This window comes from Carcharodon carcharias, chromosome 9 (assembly GCF_017639515.1).
Source record: "Carcharodon carcharias isolate sCarCar2 chromosome 9, sCarCar2.pri, whole genome shotgun sequence".
NCBI lineage: Eukaryota > Metazoa > Chordata > Chondrichthyes > Lamniformes > Lamnidae > Carcharodon > Carcharodon carcharias.
The window spans coordinates 22224550-22250054 of NC_054475.1; the positions used below are offsets into that span (position 1 = coordinate 22224550).

The 25505-nt window shown below is 40.7% G+C and overlaps 1 protein-coding gene across 2 annotated transcripts in view; it reads left to right on the forward strand.

Annotated features, from left to right (window-relative positions):
• The first annotated feature begins 683 nt into the window (after positions 1–683).
• LOC121282175 (laminin subunit beta-3-like) overlaps positions 684–25505 on the forward strand; it is a 49079-nt gene continuing 24257 nt past the window's right edge. Inside the window, exons 1-10 of one of the 2 annotated variants that reach the window (XM_041195724.1) lie at positions 684–755; positions 1188–1248; positions 3846–4009; positions 14934–15060; positions 19043–19116; positions 19951–20136; positions 20406–20469; positions 22822–23021; positions 24348–24468; positions 25283–25471. In XM_041195724.1, the coding sequence (XP_041051658.1) occupies positions 747–755; positions 1188–1248; positions 3846–4009; positions 14934–15060; positions 19043–19116; positions 19951–20136; positions 20406–20469; positions 22822–23021; positions 24348–24468; positions 25283–25471 (1195 nt within the window). In that variant the 5' untranslated portion in view covers positions 684–746. Of the gene's footprint in view, positions 756–1072; positions 1249–3845; positions 4010–14933; positions 15061–19042; positions 19117–19950; positions 20137–20405; positions 20470–22821; positions 23022–24347; positions 24469–25282; positions 25472–25505 lie in introns of those variants that run through there. The other variant, XM_041195725.1, reaches the window with a different exon arrangement.

A 25505-nucleotide genomic window follows, 5' to 3' on the forward strand; every position in this document is an offset into this window, starting at 1 on the left:
CTTGGGCCAGATATATCAGGCTGATGACTTATTAATACAGTATATCTAAACTTGCCACTTCAAGAGGAGATACAGTAGTTAGTCCCAATTGTTGAACCATCAAAATAAGCATCGTGTTTGCCAACCAGATTCACATTTGTTAGATTTAGCAACTCCAGGTCATCATTTAAGACTGTGCTATCTATGTTATCCAACATTGATCACCAGGCTGTCAAGGACCTACCCTTCAGTCTATTCTTGATGGAATAGCTTTCATTAATTGTGAATAATATTTATCTATCTTTCTCATACCAGTCTGAAAAAGAAAACTTTGCAAAATATATGCCTTTGCTTAAAAGCTTTTCATCAAGGCCATGTGCTCCAAGTTATGAAAGTTATCGCAGAGTGCTGCAAGATTTCTAGACTTTTATGTTTTGGAGTTATTTTAAAATATTGGTTAGAAATTATGATAGGAAGCCTTAATTAATTACAATGAAAATGTAAATATTTAAAAATATTTAACTTATTTAATCACAAATTTGAATGAATACACACAAGATAGAATCCAATTAATATTTTAGATAAAGACTAAAAGATCAGTAAGCGTTTGTAATTGTTTGCAGTAATACAGCAGGATATTGCTGCCAATGGGTGTGTGTATGAGTAATCCTGAGACATTCCTTCATCACCTACAGGCTCACACAACCTAAGACACTCCTAGGTGAGTTTAAAAGAGAAACTCGCACATCAGAGGTAGAGACAGAACCATGAGACAGGTAAGAACACCAAGTTAGGGGAAAGTTTAATGTAAAATTAAAGAGATTATACTTTTGATAATGTTTGCAATAAAACTCTCAGAATTAGTGTGAAGTAGTTTCTGGCAAATTTGGTTTTAAGTAGAAGTATTTCCATAGGAATTACTGTCAATTCACCTTAATAAATCTACTGAACTGAATAAGAACATTGATCATTTTTCGGTTACATGATCTCCTCAGACTAAAAGACCACAAAAATCAGTAAAGGCTAACAACTCAGAACTTTAAATCTTGAGCTTGATTTCTGATGCCATTGAATTTTGATGTCATTTACAATAGGTTGAATATGTTAAAAACATCTTCATATAATTGAAAGTGGGTTATCAAATATCAGTGGAAAGTTAAGGTTGCTTCTTTCAAAATATTGGATTGTATTTATCTTTATCCTTATAGGTTGATAATTTTAATAGGCTCCCTTCCAAGGTGAAGATGTTTCCGCTGTTCCTAAGTCTAGGTGAGTTTTGAAAACCATGAAATTGAACATAAAAATAGATGCATAATTAAATGTGTCAGTGAGCAAACCTATCACTGATGTGCTTATCTAGAACCTTTTCATGCTTTGTTTTGAAAATGAATAAGTCTCGGGAGCTGATTTATCATTGAAAAGGATTAATACATGTATTTTAAGATAAAAGACTTAAAACATTTCAAACAGAGCATCATGCATGCATATTACTGGGGGCTGGTTTGGACATGTTTCCTAACAGTAAATGATTGAGGTAGCCACACGCAAATCCTTGTCAATACTTCTGCTGTAAGTATATTTTTAGTGCGATTTTCTTATAGGTGTGTTATAACGGTTGACATTGTAACTAAAGGGAAGCTTAAGTACAGTTGTCAGCCAGTCAACAACACTAAGGTTATTTTTTGCTATCATTATTAGGTTAATTGGATATTCCTGAGAAGTAGTTATCTTTTGAAAAGTGGTAATTTTTGAAGAATTGATATGATAAACAGAGACAAAGATAACTAATTCCATCCAACCCTATCTGTATATGTGGCACCAGCCAATGAGTGTAAGGTCTATTGCTCTGAGACTGCATTGGTTAAAATATGGTGACATGGGGCTGGATTTTAAGGGGTGGGTGGGGATGGGCATACTGGTCGTGCCATCCCCCCACTGCCGGAAGGAAAGACAGCTCCAAACTGACTGACTTTAAATAAGGCCACCCCCAAATGGAAGGACATCCGGCCCTCAGGAGCTGCCGGCCAATCTAGAAGAACAAGGTCAGCAGGCTTGTGGGTACGCTACCACCTCTAAGACCCCCTCCGAGTCATGCACTAATCCTAATTTGGAAATATGTTGCCCTTCCTTCGTCATTACTGGATCAAAATCATGGAACTCCCTCACTTACATTACCAGGAGAGTACCTTCACCAAATGGATGACAGAAGATCAAGAAGGCAACTCACTACCACCTTCAGGGGCAACTAAGGATTTGAAATATGTTTGAAATAAGCTCACCTTGCTAGCAATGCTGTCTCCCGTGAATCAATATTTTAAAAATTAGTTTCCAGATATTATGGATCACAAATACAAATGTGAACATGAACATGAGAAATATGAACCTGATGCAAAATGAAAAAGCTGGCAGTAAGGCAAAGCTACTAGGCTGAAACGTAACATTCTTGAATACAGCAGTAAAACCTCCTAAAAATATCTCTAGGTGACTAGAACCTTCAATAATGTCATTGGGCAACTGAAGGACCATATTTACTTTTGAAAGCTTCTCTAGTGGGCCATAAACACTGTAGCCTTCAACTAAATTTATGCTATTTTTACCGCGTTTTTGTTATTTTGCTGTTCTTCAGCCCACCCTAGGGGAACTTGGAATAAAAATGGAAAATGCTGGAAAATCTCAGCAGGTCTGGCAGCAACTGTGGGGAGAGAAACAGAGTTAATGGATGAAATGTTCTAGCCCCCACCACCACCCCCAGCCCCTTCCCCAGGAGCAACCTAGTGAACTTTCTCTGGACTACCTCCAATTCCAGTATATTTTTCCTTAGATAAGGGGACCAAAACTGTTCACACTATTCTAGGTGTGGTCTAACTAGTGCCGTGTATACTTTTAGCAAGACTTCCCTATTTTTATCCTCCATTCCCTTTGAAATTAAGGCCAACATTCCATTTGCCTTCCCTATTACCTGCTGAACTTGTGTGCTAGCTTTTTGTGATTCATGCACAGGGACCCCCAAATCCCTCTGTGCTGCAGCTTTCTTCAGTCTTTCCCCACTTAAATAATGTTCAGCTCCTCTATTCTTCCTGCCAAAGTGCATAACCTCACATTTTCCCATATTATGTTCCATCTGCCAAGTCTTTGCCCACTCACTTACCCTGTCTACATCCCTCTGTAGACTGTGTCATCCTCACCACTTGCCTTCCCATCTATTTTTGTGTCATCCACAAACTTGGCGATAGTACATTCACTTCCCTCATCCAAGTCATTAATATATATTGTAAATAATTGTGGCCCCAGCACCCTGTGGCACTCCACTAGTTACAGGTTGCCATCCTGAAAATGCCCCCCTATCCCAACTCTCTTTCTTCTATTAGTTAGCCAATCCGATTTGCAGGGCCTCCTGTGCCTCACGAATGCCACCCAGAAAACCTTGTTGGGTTTGCTAGTAGCCCACCAGGGGTGTCCCTCATTGACAGACACTTAGTGCCAGGTCCCTCAAGAGATGAGGGGCTGGAAAATTGCAGCCAACGTTTCAAATCCAATGTGACTCTTCTTCAGAACAGGACTGGATATAGCTATAATGCCTCCAACTTTCCAATACTCCATGTGGAAATTGGCCACTTAGGCCAGCAATAGAGAGCAGAAAACACTCAGGACCCTTTATTCTCCCTCAGCATGGTGCCTAAATGTATAGGACTCTTTCTGCAAGTATGCAGAACATGCATTGCATCGTTTTTATCCTTCTAAGCCATTTCCTACTAATAAAGGTTAAGCAAAGTACTTACTTCTTATTTATTCAATGTTTACTAACATTGCTTGAATATGATCCTAGTGGAGCTTTTTCTGTAGTTTAACTGTCACTATATTTTCAGTATTTACCAGTTATGTAACAGCACAGACAGATTGCTCTCAGCAAGCATGCTACCCCACATCAGGAGATCTAGTCATAGGTCGGATGGATAAACTACAAGCGTCATCTACATGTGGTCTTTATGCATCTGAGAGATACTGCAGCCCAAGGACATACTATGGACGGGTCAGTAACATTAATATAGTAATAACTTGTTTCTGGGTTATTGGCTAGTATGTACTATGATTAAGTAGTGTCACATTTTAAACATTCTTGTTGATCATTAATTAATCTTGTGACCAAGTGGCCAATTTTCCCATGAAAGAAATTCATTTTTTTCAAATATATACTGTTTCTACGTTTCAAAAAATTGTTTTTGTCTTCACAAGGACTCACTGCTGAGCCCTTGAGGGAATCTCTAGGGCATATCTGACCTGAAAATTGACCAGGTGTAATATGCAAGATTTAAGTTGATTCACAAATACAGCTATGGAGTAGTGCTTTGGAATATATCCCGGATACTGAAGGGGCTATTTTAGCTTTATATTTCCTGTATAATTTAAATAAAACATATGCACTTTCCAGCATTTTACCCCAATACTTGACAAAATTCTGATGGAAACTGAAAAGCAGAATTTGATTTAAATGTTGTCCCACCTTCTAACATCCTGTTAAGCAGCAACCACTATCTTGGGTGAAAGAAGTGTTCAATGTAACAAAATAGCAAAGTGTATGCAAGGTTTTGCTAGAGAAGTGATTTTGTCAAATTTAAGCTATTTCTATGGTTGAGAGAATTATTTTAAAATATAAAACTAAAGCAGACTGAATATCTGGCCATACACATTTGACAGATTTCATGCAAAAGCTCAAGAAGTATTTTTTTAAAAATACAGTTGCCTCAGTCCATAAATATATATGTACTCTTTGTGGTTCCTTCATTGGAATAGGCACCATGTACATCATGCTGAACTGGACAGTGATGAGAGTTCTGTGATGCTTATCAATCTGACTTACTGTGGGTTATTATCCCACTTTGAGCCAGCCTGGATGCCTTTTAAGCTGTACCCCAATATCTTTGTTGGGTTTCTCTGACCTGATTATTGCCCGGCCCATTTTTTTTTTAACTCTGTAGTATATTGAAGGAAGTAAATGCAGACAGTTGGGCATGACTTTCAATTGAATCAGCAAGGGTGGGTCACAGTTCTGTTTACCCAAAGGCATGTTTCATTTTATAATGTGCTCACTAGCAACAGTTTATCCCATTCAGGACTGTGCAGTCATATCATTTCTGCAATAGAACATAAGCAGTTGCAAATTAAACAATTATTTAACATAAGCATTTGAGCATTTAAAAATATCCAGTTAGTTATAGACTTGTTGCTATAGTTAGGAGGAGTATAGGTTGCTGTTCTGGAATGTTGCTGAAAACCTGAAGCAGTACAGTAGTTTCTTGTGTAATTGTAACTAGGGGCAATTTTATTTTAAACCCTGAAGTGTTGACCTGAGTTCCCTGTGTATTATTTAAATCCAACTTAATACTAGAATAACACTCTGTACTACAGATGTTGTGAAAAAATTGTTAATAAGAATAAAAATGTATTAGGTAATTTACATGTATCCAGTTATTCAATATTACTCAATATTATTGAAAAATGGATACAGGTAAATTACCTGATACAATCTTTTTGAATAACTTTGCAACTGCAAATTAACCAGCTGGTCCCCTAGTGATTTAAATTTAGGCAACAACCCTGCATAATTTATAAACAAATCCAAATGTATCCAAAAATTCAATAATGTTAATTAAACAATGAAAATAGCAAGGCGAAGCGGGTATTTGGTGCTGAATTTATTGTAGATGATTGGATAATTTATATGAAGTAACTTTTGAGTTGAGAAGAGTAGCTGTGTATAATATTTTATATATAATTACTATGTCAAATTGAAAGAAAGAATCCCATTGCAATGCCTGACACAACTAGACCAGCAGTATTTGTTAGATGGCTAGAAAATTTGAGGACGCATATATACATTCTGATAAAGAATTCCTTCTACAAGTTCACTTGAGGAAAAACTGCAACAGTTGCTGAAATGTTGGTGCAGGATTCAGACCCAAGAATTGCCAATTTTCTGTAAAGTTGGATTGCAGCAACAGGACAATTACCCTTTTGATCAGTGACTACGTACATGAGCGTTCCATAGGAAACAATCCAGCCAGATTGATCACGGTGCTATCAAAGTCCAAAATTATACAATAGGTTATACTAGAACCCTAATGACTAAACCGCTCCCAAAGCAGGATTCATAAAAGAATACAATATATATTTCAAAATAGCACCATTGGCGGGAATAAATATCTCCGATGTCCTGCTTCTGTGTTGCAAGTGATATATAGTTAGATTTGGATAAAGCTTGTTAGCAGCTGAAGACAGCTCATATTAAAATGCCGGTATCATTTTACAAGTTAATAGTCTGGCACCAGGAACCCTGTAGATTAAATCAGACCACTGTGTTTTCTCATCACTCTTGCTGACTTTGATTTATATATAAATGGTGAGAGATGTGACATGAAAAACCTTCCCAAATTTTGCTGAACAAAAGCAAATGAAAGAAATTGGTGTCTTTAAAGTATCTATTGTGTTAGTAAATTGTTCAGTCAAGTACCTCAAATAAGTTGATTGAAATGCAAATGATATTTTTTTAAAAATGAAAAGTCATTGGGCGGAATCATCCACTTCCGTTTGCGGCAGGCGGCATAGTAGGCCGAGGCAGGAAATATCGGGAGAACGCAAAAATTGGTTTCATGTCATCGTAAAACCAGTTTGCGATCATCCGCTCCACCTGTCAATGGCGAGCTGCGTTTCCCGTTGCCGCACATAGGGAACCTAATTTCAATACTTTCACACATCATTATAAGACCTGCTTGCCAGAATCATCCCCCTACGTTGGATCATTTGAGCACGTCGGCATGCTGTACATGAGGAGTGCGCACCTGGCGAGCTTCACTTTGCTTGAGGCTTCAAGGTTTATTTGCCTATCTTGCTTCAGGCAGCTTCGTGGTCATCAGTGCCAGGCTTCACAGGCAGCACCACGTCACTTTTATGGGGGCTAATGGGCAGGACTTGCCTACGGGACTAGCCGTAAGGCAGAGGTGGCTTTTTGATAGCTGCAGGGCTAGGGCTTGCTGGGGGAACAGGGAGAAGAGGCCACAGGCAAGAGTAAAGGCTGCAGGGTGAGAATTGTACTGAGGAAGGGGGTATCCCAGGGTGTGTGCGGAGGCACGTGTTGATCTGTGCAAGTGGCCTCAAGATGGTGAGGGCTGAGGAGGCAGTCTCCAGAGGAGATGAGGCCAGCTGGAGATGCGAGGGTGTGTATGAGAGAGTGAGTGGTGATGTCCCTTGAGCTGGCAGTGAGTGAGATGCTATTGAATGTATGATGGCCTTGTGAATATGTGGGTTTAGAGCAATGAGATGGTTGTCTTAATCTGATGGCGCAGATGAGATCATTCTTCCTCTTCCTGCACTGGATGGCCAACCTCTTCTCTGGTAGTTTTGGCATTGGTACTGACCACCACTGCCACTGCCAAACCATAGTGGTGAGATTGCTAGACGTCGTGCTGCCAGAGTGGGGGTGGAGGACATCATGGTGGGTCTGTAAAAGGCATTCCAGTGAAGGGTCACTGAACTCTCCTTGGCTTCCATGGCCATGTCTTCAGTGGAGCAGTCCTGGGCTGCAAGCATTGAGAACTGTTTGCGCGACTGCAGTTTAGATATGGCACCCGGAGTGAGGAAATGGTGCAATAATGGCATGATGGGTGATTCAGAGACTGCCCACCAGTGAGGCAGCATGTTTCAAGACATGAAAAGCTGCCACTACGGCTGGTGGATACAACATTGTTTTCACACCTGCTACTGCACTTAGTACAATTCTGGAATGATTTCGCCCATTGTGATTTGTTTTGGTGAAATTATTTTTGCACTAAGGAAATATTTAAGTCAACAGGCAAAAGGAAATGCCCTCGTCTTTGACAATCTAAAAGACTGCTGGCAGAGGCATTGCTCTCTCACTTGTGGGAAATTATTGTCAAGAAAACACCATCTGAAATTGTGATGTAGCACCTACACTGATCTAGGGAAATGTCATCAGAGGAGATTGAAACTTTATAACTGTTATTGTTCCATTTTCCATGTTACCATAATCAGCATTCTTTGAGATTTGGGCCCTGATAATCTGAAGGCCATTGATCCCAGTACAAATCCTTGGATTGAACCAGAAATGTGTACACGGTCAGGTAGATGTTCTCTGTTTTCAATATCCTTGATGGACACCTCTACCATTATGGGCATATCTTGAGAGCCTGTTGTAGCAGGGGGGCAGTAATTTGGCCCTCCTTTCCATCTTTGTAATCTCTTCCAGCCACAAGCCCCTCCAAAATATCTGCACTTATCTTGAGGATTCTTGAGGATTTCTGATTTTAATTGCAACACCATTTGAGGCTGTGCCTCCAGTGGCCTATGCCCCAAGCTCTGGAATACCCTCCCTACACCTCTCTGCCTCTCTACCTCTCTTTCCTTCTTTAAGATGCTTTTTAAACCCTAGCTATTTGACAAGCTTTTGGCCATCTGACTTAATATTGCCTTATGTGGCCTCTTATAATGTTCCTGTGAAATGTTGAGGAAATTTTTATGGCATGATAGGCTCTTTATAAACTCACAAGTTATTGCTATTTGCAGTCATTTCTATCTGTGTTGGTATGAAGAATTTTGCTTTTGGAAATCTTGACCCCATATGCAGAGAAGCACGGGTCACCCACTAATGTGCTACTTTTTCTTCATGCGTCTAGGTCAGGACCGAATCCTGAAAGTGGGCTTCATGTCCATCAGCCAGGTAGCATATCTTCTTTCACACACCTGTCCTTTCAGTGTCCACTCTCTTAGCCATTCCTCCTTTGATGTTAGGGATCATGTTTGAGGTGGACAGGATTTCTGCCCTGATCAGGTCCTCACAGAACTTAGTCGCAGACACCAAAGCCAGTTTTTAAGCCGTCAACTTCAACTACAGCAAACTTGTTGGAGGGAGTGCAATGGAAGTCTAGTAGATTTTGGGGGCTTTTTATTTCTGCTAATTATTCTTGAATGGACTACCAGAACTTCACTCACTGATTAGTGCATCAGGAAATTAATGAAGGCACGGCCCACAATTGTCTGCCTGTTCATATTAACCAATAGAAAAATGGACAACTCACTGACATGGGGTATTCATAAGATCAGTAATCACTCCACCTTCATGTTTATGTTGGTACAACACAGGAAGTAACAGTTAACAGTTATACTCAATTGCCATAGAGCACAAGGGTTACTTCTGAAGGTGGGAGAGATTATCACGTCTCATTGGATAGCTACCACCCTCCTCAAGCTGGGCAGCCCCCTGTCAGTTAGGTGCTGTCCCATCTTGGCCTGCTTGCTTCAATTGGTGCTTGGAGCTTGGAAGATCATCTGTCAACAGGCATGTTGCTAATCTATGCACCAGCCAAGACAAACTCAACAAGGCTCCTTCAACAGCATCTTCCAAGCGCAAGACCACTACCATCTAGAAGGTCAAGGACAGCAGATAGATGGGAACACCAGCACAGGAAGTTCCCCTCCAAAATACTCACCATCCTGACTTGGAAATATATCGCCGTTCCTTCACTGTCACTGGGTCAAGATCCTGGAACTCCCTTCCTAACAGCACTGTGGGTATACCTACATCACATGGACTGCAGCAGTTCAAGAAGACAGCTCACTGTCACCTTCTGAAGAGCAACTAGAGATGGACAATAATTGTTGGCCTAGCCAGTGAAGCCCACATCTTGTGAATGAATTAAAAAAAAGACACCAGTCTTTCGCATTGCAAGCTGGAATATAAAGCCTTATCGACAACCTTCTGCAGGTTGATGACACACGCTGTGATCAACAAAGAATTTACCAGGTTCAATGTGGGCATTGCTGCACTGCAAGACCCTATTCTCAGTCAAAGTGGATCTCTTAAAGAGAAACACTACTGGCAGGGAAAAAACCAAGGGGCAACGTGCGAGTATAGAGTGGGTTTTGCAGTAAAAAAAAACTCTTACTTGCAATGATTGTACACTGACAGAAGGCTCAGAGAGACTTCTTACCCTTCACTTGTCAACAAACATGGTCCCATTTAACCTCGTGAGCATCTGTGCCCCTACACTGACCTCCACCCCAGATGTCCAGGATCAATTCTATGAGACACTTGAAGCTGCCACCTAGCACCAGGAGACTTCAACACAAGGGTAGGTAATGGCCACACAGCTTGGCCAATGTGCAAAGGGACCCAGGGAATTGTCAAAATGAAAAAAAAAAATGGACTGAGGTTGCTGGAGCTATGCTGTTACCATGAACTCTGTGTGACAAATAGCTACTTTTTTTTTTAATTCATTGGATGTGGGCATCACTGGCAAGGCCAGCATTTATTGCCCATCCCTAATTGCCCTTGTTCAGAGGGCATTTAAGAGCCAACCACATTACTGTGGGTCTGGAGTCACATGTAGGCCAGACCACCAGTTAAGGTAAGGACAGCAGATTTCCTTCCCTAAAGGACATTAGTGAACCAGATGGTCATCATTAGACTTCTAATTCCAGATTTTTATTAAACTCAAATTTCATCACCAGCTGTGGCAGGATTCAAACCCAGGTCCCCAGAGCATTAACCCTGGGTCTCTGGGATACAAGTCCAGTGACAACACCACTACACCACCATCTCCCCTTTAAAATGTGTACCAGGCTTGTGTTCTCAGCACTCTACAGTAGCTCATGGACAACTTATGCAAGCCAAGAAAAGTGGCTGAACAGCTTCCAACTCCGCTGCCTGAGACAAATATTGGGCACCCCCTGGCAGGACAAAATATGGAAGTACACTAATGTGCAAAGATCTCCAGCATGTTTGCTCTCTTGAGTCAGTGGTGACTCTGATGGCTGGGTCATGTGTGCCAAATGGATGATGACTGCAACGCCAAAAACATCCTTAATGGCATCCTTGCTGTCAGCACAGGACCAATCAAATCATCCACGACTGCGATACAAGGATGTCTATAAGTAAGACCTCAAGTTGACCGGGATTGGAGTTAATGTATGGGAAGTCCTTGCTGCTGACCAGAGTGTCTGGAGGCAAGCAATCAGGAAAAGCGTGAAAGAAACAGAGGACAAAAGAAATGGTCAAATGGTGGAAAAGAGAACCTGCCAGAAGGAAGAAACATCAACCAACCTCGGACCAATGGCATTCATCTGTGCCAGCTGTGGAAGGGACTGGCACTCAGGAATCAACCTCTACAACCACAACAGACAATGTCCAGTTCAGAAGTGATGCCAGGCGCTGTCCATCATCTCCAAAGATGGACATATAGAGGATAGAACTTTTTATGAACAATAAATGCTGACCTAGCCAGTGATGTCCACATCCTGTAAATGAATAATTTTTTAAAATTCCAAAGTTAAGGAATTTTCCTATCCTGCTGCTGCCTCTGTAGCCAACTTTCTACTGGATCACAGCAACTACAATGAAACATAAGAGCTTTATGGAGTTTACTTATTGGATTGCATGAGATGAGTTGAGCATGAAAACTAAATGTCTGAGGCACTCAAGTCTACTGCCTCCATGGCAAAGCTGCTTTATGGAAAATGAACAAGTAGATTTCAGTGGGACTATCACTCTAATTGGAAGCAAGTCAAATACAGGTTTTAATGGCCTCGCCACTGACTTTATAGGGCAAAGGTTAAACTTTATTCAACATATTTCACCATAGCTGTCTGGATGTAAAAACTGGCTGAAATTGCTGTCTGGAATTTTTGCCCATGCAATCAGAAAAACTGAAATGGAATAATGCTGAAAAGAGAGACATGTTGCAGAAACCTTTTGGCCTGAATCTTCTGGCCGGCAAGCGGAGGCGGGTCCCACTCGCCGACACATACAATGACATGTAATGATGTCGGGTGTGCGTCCCAAAGTCACTGCACATCATTCCGATCTTCAGTTCAGCAGGCGTGCACCGGAGTCGGCTGCACGCCCACCAAATTGTCAAAGGCCTGTTAAGGCCACTTAAAAACTAAATTCAAATAATTAACAGATCTGCCCTTCCAACCTTGAGGTTGGCGGGCAGGCAATGAGCCCAGGTGGCCTTTGCATTTATCTTGAAACCTCATCCACGGACTGGATGAGGTTTCATGAAGGATTTATAAATCAAATACATTTTTTCATTAAAATGTGACACTGTCACATGAGGGGACATGTCTGAAATTTTTTTTTTCTCTTTATTTAAATTTTTCAAAATAAAATTAATCTCCCTGAGGCAGCTCCATTCCTTAGGGAAATTACTGCGCTCTTTCGCGTGCATGTGTGCAGCCGATCACGGGCGGCTCAAGAGGAGGTCCCACTCAGCACCCCCGACGGGGAGAAAATTCTCCCCTTTGTCTTACACTTTTCAGAACAAACACAAGAATGCCAAATTTCAAATGATCACCATCATTTATACTACAGGAGAAAAGGTGCTGATTGTTTGGAAAGTGGACTCTGATTGGCCGAGGGATTGCCACGGAGAATGCAGCGGGGAGCTATAGGTTCCCCAAGATCCCGGGTAATTCAAAAAAAAGGCATAAGGCTTGAGCTTTTTCCTTTTGTTTGCAGAAAACGGGACCCTGAGAATGAATGTGTGTTGCTTCTAGCAAGTGCAAATGGTCCACATTATGAGCTGGACTGATTATCTTAAATTGGTTGTAACTGTAGCTATTAGCACACTCAGGATTGTTCAGCAATCAGATCAAAACTGAAATTCAGAGAAAATAGAAGTAGGAAACATTTTCAATCCTGGAATTAGAGATACAGTGAATGAAATTCTAAATTATGTTTGGATAAAAGATTGTGTCGAGGCCTATGTTGCTACATTGTGTTGTATATGATTTTGATTGCTACACTTCAACAGGGACACATGTACAATGGAGATGCAGCATGCCAAATTTAGAAGTGATAAACTAAAGGTTAATATTATCGAAGTTTAAACTTTGTAGTATGAAGGAAAATAGTCCCCAAGGTAGATAAACTGTTAAATGATATAAAGCAGACCCCTTGTTCTCTGTGATTTTACTGGGTAGGGTGGCACTGGGTAGGGTACTGGACTATCAACTCAGAGTTAGTAAGTTCAAAATCATATTGTTAAATTAAATGCAAGAAATCTGGTCATTTATAGATCAGATATCTGACTGCACCACTTCTAGTTAACCATACTGCTGTATAATCAGGCAAATAATGAGAGGTGGGGGTTTCATGAGCATCCCCACCCTCAACCATGGTAGAGTCTAGCATATATATGCAAGTTAGACAGCTGAGTGGTTTGTAATCATCACCATTCAAATATGCCAAGTGGATGATCCTATCTGACCTACTCTTGAGGTCTCCACCACCATAGATGCCAGCATCCGGATGCTTTGGTTCATTCCACATGACATTAAGAAGCGATTTATTGCGCTGGACACAGTGAAAACTATGAACTCTGGCAAATTACTTTATATAATGGTGAATACTTGCACACCAAAACTAACCTCCACAGAGGTATTCCAGTGTAGCTAAGCCAACAGTAGCATCCACCCAGCAATGGGGAAAATTGACCAAGTATAAATCCATGAAAAGCAAGACAATGTAACCCAACCAATTATTGCCTCATCCACCTTCACACAAACATCAACAATGTGGTGGAAAGAGCTTTTAATCACCAACAAGTCACACACCATCTTAATCTCCCACTTGTGGGAATTTATTATCAAGAAAACACCATGAATGCTCTTAAAAGATGAACAGTAGAAAAAACCAAAGTTGGAAATTTCATAAGTATTACAATGGAATGATTCCACTGAGATCTGACAGTTGCTTCTTTTTTTCCTTCTTTGACCACAAAGATGGTGATCCAGCAGATTGTGGTTCCCCGACCTATTTTTAGGGTATCTTTTCTAGCCCCCTTCCCATATGGGATGAGTGGAGGGTATCCTCAAGAGGGCTGCTCAGTCACAGATGCTGCTGCCTAAGGGCACCTCTTTCTGAACACAGGTATCCAACGACCTCATGCATCTGTGGTCTGTGTGCAGATTCTTGACTAGTGACTCCCAGGTTCACAGCCCTGACCCTGTCGCCAAATCTTCATCACCACAGCACTTGGCAAATAGACCATAGTAGAAGCCTGCACATGACTTTAGGATGCCATCATTGTTCACACCATTTTGATGGGTTGGTGGCCAGATTGCGGTGACATGTTGAGCCACGATGACTGGGGTCACCCTGCCGTTGCAGCCTTCCTCAAACTTTGCAGCTGGTGAGATGCACAGTCTTCCTTCACCTATTCTACCATTGAGCAATTTTGGGACTGCACCTTGCCTGGCACCTACCGCCCCCCTCCCCACCTCGATCTTGCTGCTAGGGGTGACCCTACCAGAAGTAAGGAGCTCCCAACAGCATCTCTCAAGGGATAATCAGAGTGCACAAGCCTCTCCACCACAACAAGATAGCAATGCACAGAGGGAGAACATATAGTTACTTTGCAAAAATTCTATGTGAGCCATAATTGTGTTTCACAGACACAAGAAACACATTTTGGAGCCATGCGGATATATTTAAAAAGAGCATCCTATATCAGGTTTGGGGCAAGTGATTTGGAATAGTTGGAGATCCCACATTCTTGTTGATGATATGTTGCTCAAGTGTCAGAGTTTTCCATAAAAACTCTTAGAGGCAGTAAAAATGTTGGTTTCTGAACAATAACCCCAATAAGAATATTGAATAGGAACAGTTAACTACTTCAAATATCCTGTGCGCAAAGCCATCATTGACTATTGCAACATTCCTGTATTAAATAAATTATTAGGTTGAAAGTACAAGCCAATTCTTGTTTACTTTAGAGCACTAATGGTTCATGAATTACAGCAATTCTGTGCCAACACCATGTTAGCTGAAGGAGATAGAAAATGAATAAAATATTTGTCTTTTTTATTAGCTGTAAGGAACAATAAACTACCTTATAAAAAGTGAAACAATCAGCTAAAATGAATTTTACTTTGTGCCTCAGGAGTTACTGCAGTGCTGCATCTGTGACTCTAGAAATGAATACAATCCTGTATATTTCACAAACAGCCATCGAATTAAGAATGTGGCTTCTTCAAGTGTATTGAGGAGCTGGTGGCAATCAAAAAATGGTAAGATTAGCATTTAATTTCATGTAAGGAGCACAGTAAAATAAAGCACCATGTTTGTATGGAATTATATTCCTATATTGACCAGCTCCCACCAAAATGATCATGTCAGAAGCAGAATCAGAATGAGATATTTTTGAAGTGGGTGCAATTCTTGGAATAGCCCAGCAGTACTCCGACCCCTGGACTGTAGCAGACAATTTATTAACTCCAAGGTCAGAGATGTTAATTCAGCTTCCAGATATTAAGTGTAGGTTTCCCTATATTGTAACATAAGATCCCATTGCATCTATTATAAGTTTTGTCAATGCACTCGTCTTAATATAAATACATGCAGGACAGACTATCTTGGAAACTATGAATAGCCATTAAGATTTCCCTGTGGAATAGCCTGATTGCCCTAACAATGGGGAATATAGAGCTGCTAATTTACTGCTTATTCTTTTGGAATACAAAAGCTGACTGACTTTTGAAATCTGCTCACTCTTATTGTTTGAGCTTCATCAATTCTCAGACCCACAATGAGTTCAATAGCTAGTGCATCTGAACAGATATATACAGAATGGGCCAGAAATTATTTTGGTTTGCAGATGGGAAATGGCTGCAGGGAATGATCCCAGCATCTGGGGAAGGAGGCTCATGGATTGAGAGAAAATGGTCCTCTGGCCTCACCTAAATAATTGTGGCAAGCTGCCAGCACCTTTCACAGCACCCCCAGGAACACCACACTCAACTAGAAAAAAAATAATAATTGAACTTGACTGGAAAAGTTAAAGTTCAGTGAGATAAGAAGAAATCTGGGTCAGGTTAGCTGGGCAGACAAATCAATGAAATTAATTGATGGGTCAACAGCAAGAAATCTCCAAATGTGGGATTCATTGGTTGAAATCTTATCAGCTCTGGAAATTTTCAGGCCGCCTCCCATTTGCCATCCAATTAAGGACAGCGGGTGAGGAGGCCCAATGGGAAGGTCCACAGGACTTCAGCCGACAGCCTCAATGGGACAGGTGGGCGTTGCTGGTGCAGAGGGAAAACACGAAGATGCTTCCAAATGGAGGCACTGCTGAATGGCTTCTAAGGGCTTATTAAAAATGAAAGACCAGAGCTGTTATGGCCAACAGCGGGAGGGGGAAACATTTGGAATCCTATTAGCTGCAGCTGTGCCAATTTCAGCCTTGTGGCTTCACTACAGCAGCATGGACAGCAGCCTCTGACCTTTCATCGTGAGACAGCCTCCGATGTGCTGGTGGACACCAGACAGTGCACAGGGCCCATACACCTCTTAGCAGATCACATTGCTGCGCACAATTAAGGGCTAATTGCCCTTTACACACCTTGATCAACTACCCTCTGCAGATGGGCGGGCAGCCACTGCTGCAGGAAGCCCACCTGTTGGAAGTGGGAACATGCCATGGAACCGACTCAGTGTGCGGTGTTCCAAATTTCCATGCCACTAACCCCCCAACCCCCACCTCCAAATAGGCCTCTGCGGGGCTGGTAAGATTAGTGTGCAAAGTAAATGGATTCCTGAAAAGCAAAAAAGAAATCAAAGAATAGTGTTCTGCAAATAAGTACTGAAATTTAAATTAACTCAAAACGTAACTGAGAGGTCTATGATAGAAATAGCACAAACAATATTAAAGAATATTATGAGAATGTAGAGTACATGAATTTTCAAGAAAATATTAGAAGGGTTGACTAAAACCTTGGTCAAAGAGTTGGGTTTTAAGGGAGTTCTTACAGGAAGAGCGAGACGGGTGGAGGGGTTTAGGAAGGGAACTCCAGAGCATAGGACCAAAACAATTGAAGCACAGTCACTAATTGTGGGGTGAAGGGACTGCGGTATCCCCATCAGGCTAGAGTTGGAGAACCACAGATTCCTCACATAATTTTAGGGTTAGAGAATGTTGTAGAAATAGGAATAGGGAGCAGTGGGACTACAAAGTGATTTAAGCATAAGAGAAAAGCAAATCCAACCTGACCAATCATGCCCCGTCATCCCAACAGTACACTCTCAATCATCAACAGAGTGTTGAAAGGTGTCACCGACAGTGCTATCAAGTGATAACCTGCTGACCGATGCTTAATTTGTCTTCCATCAGGACCACTCAAATCCAGACCTCATTACAGACTTGGTCCAAACATGGACAAAATAGCTAAATTCCATAAGTGAGGTGAGAGTGACTGCCCTTGACATCAAAGCAGCATTTGACCGACTGTGGCATCAAGCAACCTGAGTCAAATTGAAGTCAATTGGAATCAGGAGTCACGCCTAGCATAAAGGAAGATGGTTGTAATTGTTGGAGACCAATTATTTCAGGCCTAGAACATCTCAGCAGCAGTTCCTCAGGGTAGTGTCCTAGACCAACCATCTTCAGCTGCTACATCAATGACCTTCTGTCCATCATAAAATCTGGAGTGGGGATGTTTGCTGGTGATTGCACTGTATAGTTCCATTTTCAACTGCTCAGTTAATTAAGCAATCCATGTTCATGTGCAGCAAGACCTGGATAACATTTGGGCTGATAATTAGCAAGTAACATGCTACATAAGTTCCAGGCAGTGGCCATCTCCAACAAGAGACAGTCTAACAAAATCCCCTTGGCATTTAGTGGCATTGATATGGCCAAATCTGCCACCATCAACATTCTGGGAGATACCATTGACAAGAAGCTTAACTGGACCAAGCACATAAAAACTGTGTCTACAAAAGCATGTCAATGACGAGCTATTCTGAAGTGAGTAACTCACCCCTTGACTGTGGCCAAAGCATGTCGATCATCTACAAGGCACAATTCAGGAGTGTGATGGAAAACTTTCCATTTGCCTGGATTATTGAAGCTTCATCAACACTTAAGAGGCATGACACCATCCTGGAGAAAGCAGTATGCTTGATTGGCATCCCATGCATCACATTAAACCTTCACTCCCCCTACCACCGGAGCACTATGACTGTAACGTGTATCAACACCAAGGCTTTCTAGACAGCAGCTGCTAAACCTATGACCTTTATCACCTAGAAGGACAAATAAGCAGGCACATGAGAAGACTACCACCTTCAAGTTACACACCTCATTGACTGGAAATATATTTTGTTCCTGGGTCAAAATTCTGGAACTTCCCATCTAACAGCACTGTTGGTGTACCTTTATCACATAGACTGTAGCAGTTCAAGAAGGCTGCTCCCCACCACCTTTTCAAGCACATGTAGGATTTAGCAATAAATGCTGACCTTGCCAGTGATGTCCATATCCCATGAATGAATAAAAATATCAAATATAAAAATTTTGAATTTGAGACTTTGGGGGCTGGGAAAACAATTTAGGCCAATGAGAACAAACCTGATAATATACTTACGGCAGAGTTTTAGATGAGCCGGTTTATGTAAGGTGAAGGGTGGGATACTCCCCAAGCCACAATTGGAATATTTGAGTCTGGAGGTGACAAAGGCATGGATGAAGGTTTCAGAACAGGTAAACTAAGGCAATGCAGAGGTGGGTGATGTTATGAAGGCAGAAAAAGGCTGTCTTTATGAGAGCAGGGTTGGGAAACTATGGCTATGAGAAGAGATTTGAGATCCTGGAACTAATTCCACTATTGCAGAGAAATTGATTTAGTAGAGCTTTGTGACATTATATCAATTTTGATACAGAGAATTAGAGAAAGACTATTTTCTCTGAGGAGTCTGTGATGAGGGGTCATCAATTTAAATTTGTTTTTTGGAGTGTGAAGAAAAATAGTTTTTATATCCAGGTCAGTCTGACATGGAATAATTTGCCACAGGGAATGGTTGAGGCAAGGACTTTTGCATTTTTATGGATAAAACTGGACCAAGGGAAGAATGTGGGCTTAGGGCTAAATTTTAAGTCACTCTGGCATAGAGCTGGTACAGAAACAATATGGTGAATGAGATCTGTGCTGTAAAATTTAGTGCATTTTATTTGATTGATATCATCTGAAACTGTATCTACCTCTGCATTTACAGATCAGAATCAAGTGTATATACAGTTAGACATGGAAGGGAAATTCCAACTGAATGAAGTTCTTCTAAGATTCAAGGTAAGATATACGCTTTAGTATATTTGCCATGTGGGTGTTTTCTATTCTACATTGTGTTTATTTTCTTCCTATATTTATATTGCCCTCACAGGATGGAACAATAGCAGGCAACTCATGGTTATCATCACATAGGCAACCAACACATTTGCTCAGTGTGAGAAGCCACCAACTTTCTCTCCATCTGACATATTCTGGGCCAGCACCATTGGTTAGAAGAAACTAAAGTGTAAATGTCAGTTGAGTGTGGAGTTGAAACTCAGATATTCAGGAATTCCAACTCTAACATTGCCGCTCACCCAGTGAGGGCATTTACATCTGAAACCCAGAGGAAATATAATTTAAATTTTTCTGATAATAAGCAAATCCATGTACAGTGATGAAATACAAAACAGTGGTTTCTGGATTCTGTATTTGCTGCTCAGAGAATAGCAACCAAAGATTTTGACCCTTCTGAATAGTGCTAACAGAAGTATCTACTAATTTATTACTGTTACTCTGTACACTACTTCCAGTTGTGCCCTAATCCATTCTACCTGTATTGTGCCCTTGCTTGTCATGGCTGACTTGTAATATGCCATAGGTCACTGTCAATACTGTTCCTTCACTGACTGGATCAATATTCCCAGTTGTATCTCTTGTTTTATTTAGCCAGACCACTTTTAGGTAGCATACTTCAGGGAATGACTAAGGGTGCGGCACAATGGTTGTAAATTTTGAGTTTGTTTACCTTGATGCAAATATGATCCTCCTAACATCCCCGATCTCAATTAATTTGGGTTATTTTAATGAAGACAAGAATGCTTTTAATGTTTTCTGATCTATTTTTACCATTAGTCTCCACGGCCAGCAGCCATGATGATTGAGCGCTCCACGGATTTTGGTCAAACCTGGAAACTATACCAGTATTTTGCTGATGATTGTGCTGCCTCCTTCCCTCAAATCCAAACAGGACAACCTCGCAGCTTTGATGATGTGCGTTGTCAAGTACAACCCCGGAATCAAGATTCACCAGATGACCAGGTAGAGCCACCCACAGCAATATACTGAGAAGAACAGCTAAACATTTTCAACTCATGATTTTCAGCATCACTATTGTACTTCTCAACTATCCACACCCTCTTTGCTAATGTAAAAGCTATAACATGTAAATCACTGAGCTGATCTGTATGTAATGTCAGAAATATCAGCAATTCTATTTGCTGAATATGCCGCTAAATTGCAATCTATGAAAACTAGCATCAATTAAATGAAGGATTTTGACTGTCTCTCCTTTCCATGTTTGATTCTAGGTTGCATTTAACCCACTCAAGCTGACTGATTATATCAGTGGTTCAAAGAGCAACAAGATTAACAGTAAGACATTTCTTTGACTTAATAAATCCCAGTGAATGTTTATGGTCTCTAAACTTTTAAATGAGCTCTGTTTCATAATGCCCTTGAAGATAGTTACACTCTCCAATCTCAAAACGATCACAGAGACTCAGGCTTTCTTTTAACTGGTTTTATTCAAGCATATGCAAGGGAGCCGCAATCATTCGTAAGAACGAAGACCCAGCTCCCAGACTGATTCCATTTCATTACTTTTGTACTTTCTTCTTATCATTGGCCAGAGTTTTCCTGTCGGCGATTTGGGGGTGGGGCCCAGTCGTCGAGGGGAAAATGATGCGGGATGGCGTTGGGAGGAATCCCCAATGTCATCTTGGTCCATTTAAATTTTTAGGAAGGCGGGTGGACAGCGAAATCAGCTGTCCGCCCGCTGACCTGTCAATGGCCAATTGAGGCCATTGACAGAGTAATTAAGATAATTAAAGACCATGCCAGTCCAACCTTAAAGCTGGTGGGCAGGCCAGGAGCCCCAGCGGGCTTCTGGTAATACATAAAACCTCATCCGCTGGCGGGATGAGGTTTCATCTCAGTTTTTAAAAAGTTTATTAAAGTTTCACTCATATTTATTAACATGTCCCATCTCGTGTGACAGTTTCACATGAGTGAGACATGTTAATAATGTTTTTATTTCTCTATTTTAAAAGTTTTTAAATATTCAGTGCTCTCCCTGAGACAGCACTTAGTCTCAGGGAGCAGTGCGCTCTTTCGCGAGCATGCACGAAAGAGCACACTTTGACAGTTGGGGAATCCCTCCCCCCATCCCCCCCCACCTCCCCCGCCCCCCCTGCACAGGAAGTAGCGATTCCTGTCAGGCAAGCCACTAGGCGGGACTTAATTGGCCTGCCCACTCAAAATGGTGGCGGGCCCCGTTTCAGCAGTGGAGTTCGGCTGCCCGCCTGCCGCCGAGCCAGTGGGGCCCACCCGCCAACCGAGGGCAAAATTCTGCCCATAATACATTTGAGTACATTTGAATACATCCAATCGGTAACCAATACACCAATCCCAAGCTAACTCTATCCTATTAAGTACATAAACATGTGATTTTGCAAACCAATTATTCTAAAAGACGTATACATAATTATATTATCCAATCAAAATTAAAATACGTACACAAAGACCTTGATTCTCACAGCTCAAGGCTGTTTGTGTTTCATCAAAGCCCCCTCTTTGTCTATTGTATGTCTTCCCATATCTAAGCTAAAACCATCTGCCCCTTCCTAATGTGAGAGGAGAGTACACTTAATCTAATTGATGTCCTGCTTGTGTCTCCAGTCTGATTCTCAAAGCTGTGCAATGTTCATTTGGTAATCTTCAACTCTTAATATGTTTAGCAGCCATTTCTGCCTGGAGATTTTAAGGGTTTTTCAGTAAATTATTACTGTGTTCTCTTTTAGCATTTTTAATTTCTCCCTAACACCTTCATAAATAGAAACAGTAATCAGAATAATTAAAACTTCTACTTGTCAGTAGTGAATTCCTAATCATGCTTGCATTGGCAGACAAGCTGCTAAATATACCAATATTCTTTCTGAATAGATTTGTATTTCTAATTTAATTTTTAGGTTAGAAAATTATTTCAAGCAATCCCACAGGCTATGTTTTCAAATCAAGCCATTGAATCTTTATTGCCTTTTTCAATGCATATGCTGTAGAATAGTCTATTCCCATAAGTTGCAAATGAAGAATCAACAGCCTTGAGATAAAGCAGGGTTAGAGAACAAATAATTAGGGCCAGGGCACACAATCTGAATTTTAAAATCAAATGTCCTGTCCATATTTTTATGTATTAGTTTTTAATGATATCATTTATGGTTAAATAGCAAAACTAATGGCAATTTGGGAACTGGAGGACAGGGATTTCTCTGCAGTGAAGCCTGCAGAGCTGGCAGCTGCACAGCCGAGGCACTGCAGTGCCACCACTGACAGGAGTGTGTAAAGACAGTTTAACCAGTAACACAAAATGACATTTATCATTATAAATATGAACATAATGAACTTATAATGGAAAAAGGTGACACACAAGTAATAACAGGAAATAAAGTGTGCACTTTAAGTGCATGTAGACCAGAAGTGCATGTAGACTTATTGTAGATATTTATGATCAGTTTGGCTTTGTGTAGTCAGTGTTAGGGGCTTGTACATTCTGCTTGAATGCCTCACCCTATTGCCTTGATACTTCAAAACTTAGATAAAGATGATTATTGAACAATAAATCGTGTTCTCTGTCATGATTTTTTTTTCTTATAGTTTCATTGCATCCAGAAGAATCAAAAGACCCTTAATGTATTTTAAGTAAATAAACACTGTCTCTATTCTTAGACATGGCACCATTTACAAACCTGAGGATTAATTTTATCAAACCATACAAGCCAGCTTTATCCCATGAGCTTCATAATGTCAACAACTTCTATGCTGTGTATGACATGAAGGTTCAAGGCAGCTGTTTCTGTAATGGTCATGCATCTTGTTGCATCTCAGAAGGTAACTCTGCGCATACTCCACGAGGACCAAGAAAAATGGTGAGAATCCTATTTTCACTCCATGTCCTTATTTCAAGCTACTGTACTGACAATCTTTGCTGTACATCTTTGCATACTTTAGCCTAAAGTACTGACCACAACCCTGCCTTCATGTACAGAACAATTTAATTGAATGTTATTTCGGAATACTCATGTGGTTCACAAATTGTGGAACTAGGAAGGGAATTCACAGACTTGCATTAAGAAGATCAGAAGGAAAAATGTATAGGAGCAAAAATATGAAACCCAATTCCACCTAGAATACCATCTACTTATTTGTAGCCTATGAAAACTAACATAAACCTTGCGCTTCACAATTTGTCATATAACATCAGTTACTCCTTTTAATTATGCTATAGGATTTCTACATCAGTATTCTGTAGGATATGTGGTAAAAGTCCAAACTCAGCGTTACATCAATAATGAATGCAGGAGTGTTTGGGGTTGCAAACTGTGTGTTCCTTTAACAAGCAGTTACTAGTTTCGAGTCACCTCACTGTTTCCTTATCTTCCAATGTATCAGACTTAAAATCCCTGCTCCTGTGTACAAAACTCTCCACAGCCCTAGCCCACTTCAACTTCCTCCAGCCTTGCACCCTCCCATGTCCCTCACTCTTCTTATTCTAGCCTTCAGCACATCCCTGTCACAACTAATTCAGCTTTACTCAATGTAACTCCTTTCCTAAAGCTCTTCATCTCTTTTACCTCCCTTTGCACCATGCAATGCCAGCTGAAACCTTCCTCTTCCATAAGCTTTCAATGTCAACTTCTAAGGCACAATCCAAGGCTCACCAAGCACACCTTTCAAAGCCACTTGTGCTATTGAAGGAACCATATAGATGCAAATTATTATTGCTTGAGGATAGAAGATGACAGTGGAAATTCAAGCCTGCCACATTGTTTGCAATAAGTACACAAATGAAGATTGATAACTATCTAGGGAGTAAAAATTATTTCAAGATAGGATTTCCATTATCTTTAATTCTCAAAGTCAGAAATTCCTGCCAATACAGAATGCACTAAGGAAGAATTACACTGATAGAAATGCAGAGCATAACCTGACGAGATATCTGATTCATCTGATTCTTATTCCATGAATGAGGCTGAGCCTAAATAGTACGCGATTCAAATCAAAATGGAACTCAAACATTTCAACGCATTATTTATGTCTAGTATTATGTATCTATTGTAATGCAGTTTAAATGCTTCTATATAACTGAAAAACTTGTGCAGATAACCACTACAGATAGGTCAGAATCTGCCCTTTGCTATTTGTTTGTATTTTTAAAGTTGTGTTGTCAGTAACTCACTGTCCATTTCTTCTAGATTCAAGAACAATGTGTCTGTAAGCACAATACTGCAGGTAAAAATTGTGAGATGTGTGCGAGCTTCTATAATGACCAACCTTGGAAGCCAGCTGATGATTACAATACCAATCAATGTAAAAGTGAGTAATTACCTTAGACCCTTTCTGTGACCCCCAGCAAGAATTTCCTGGATTTAGAGTAGGGTAGCAAAACAAGTGCCAATTTCTGAGAGTTCATTAAAAATATAATTAGTAGATTACCAAACATTAGTCATTCATCTAATAATAATGCCAATGATAAGTGCTGGGCTATACTTTCATGAGTCTAATATTTGACTCTCTATGGGGCGGAGGTTACATGGTAATTAGAGGTTGGGGGCATTGCTCTCCCTAGCCCACCCACTCACTGAACACTTGGTTCTATGCGTAACAAATTCTTCTAATTAGCTCTCTTCTTTCACCAATGTGTCGTTATCTTTTATAACCCTTTTTAGGGGTGATGTTATAAATTCTTGCTCCTGTTGTGAAGCTTCACACACCATGAGCGCACATCTGGAATTTGGGCACAAAAACTGCTGCATCTGCAACTATTAAAATTAGTGAATGGAAAATCATCCTCTTGAATTTGCGGATGCTGAGAGAACAGATTTGTAAAATGTTCACTTATTAAACTCCAATTGCGTATACAGTTAAATTATGTGGTATATTTCTATAATTTTGTATTGAAAGAAGTACACATAACTGGTGATAACAGTCCTTCTTATTCAGATAGGACAGCAGGATACTGGCAGGAGTTTGGAGTTTGGGTTTTTAGCATGTTGTCACAGAACTCTAGTTTCCTGGTCATGGGGATGGAAAGACAAAGATCCTGTGCTATGCCCTGTTTTAATTCTTAAGTGATCCATTTAGGTAATGACTGGATGCAGTTTTTAGCTTTTCTTACTTTCTCCTGCAGAGTGCAACTGTAACAATCACTCCGAGAAGTGTCACTTTGATGCCGAGGTGTATCGAGCCAGTGGAGGAATCAGTGGTGGAGTCTGTGAGGACTGCCAGCACAACACAATGGGAAACAACTGTGAGAAATGCAAACCCTCTTTCTATCGCAGGCCACGACAAGATGTTACAGCGATTGACGCGTGCATTCGTAAGTGAATTCCACGTAGCATCAGAACTAGTGT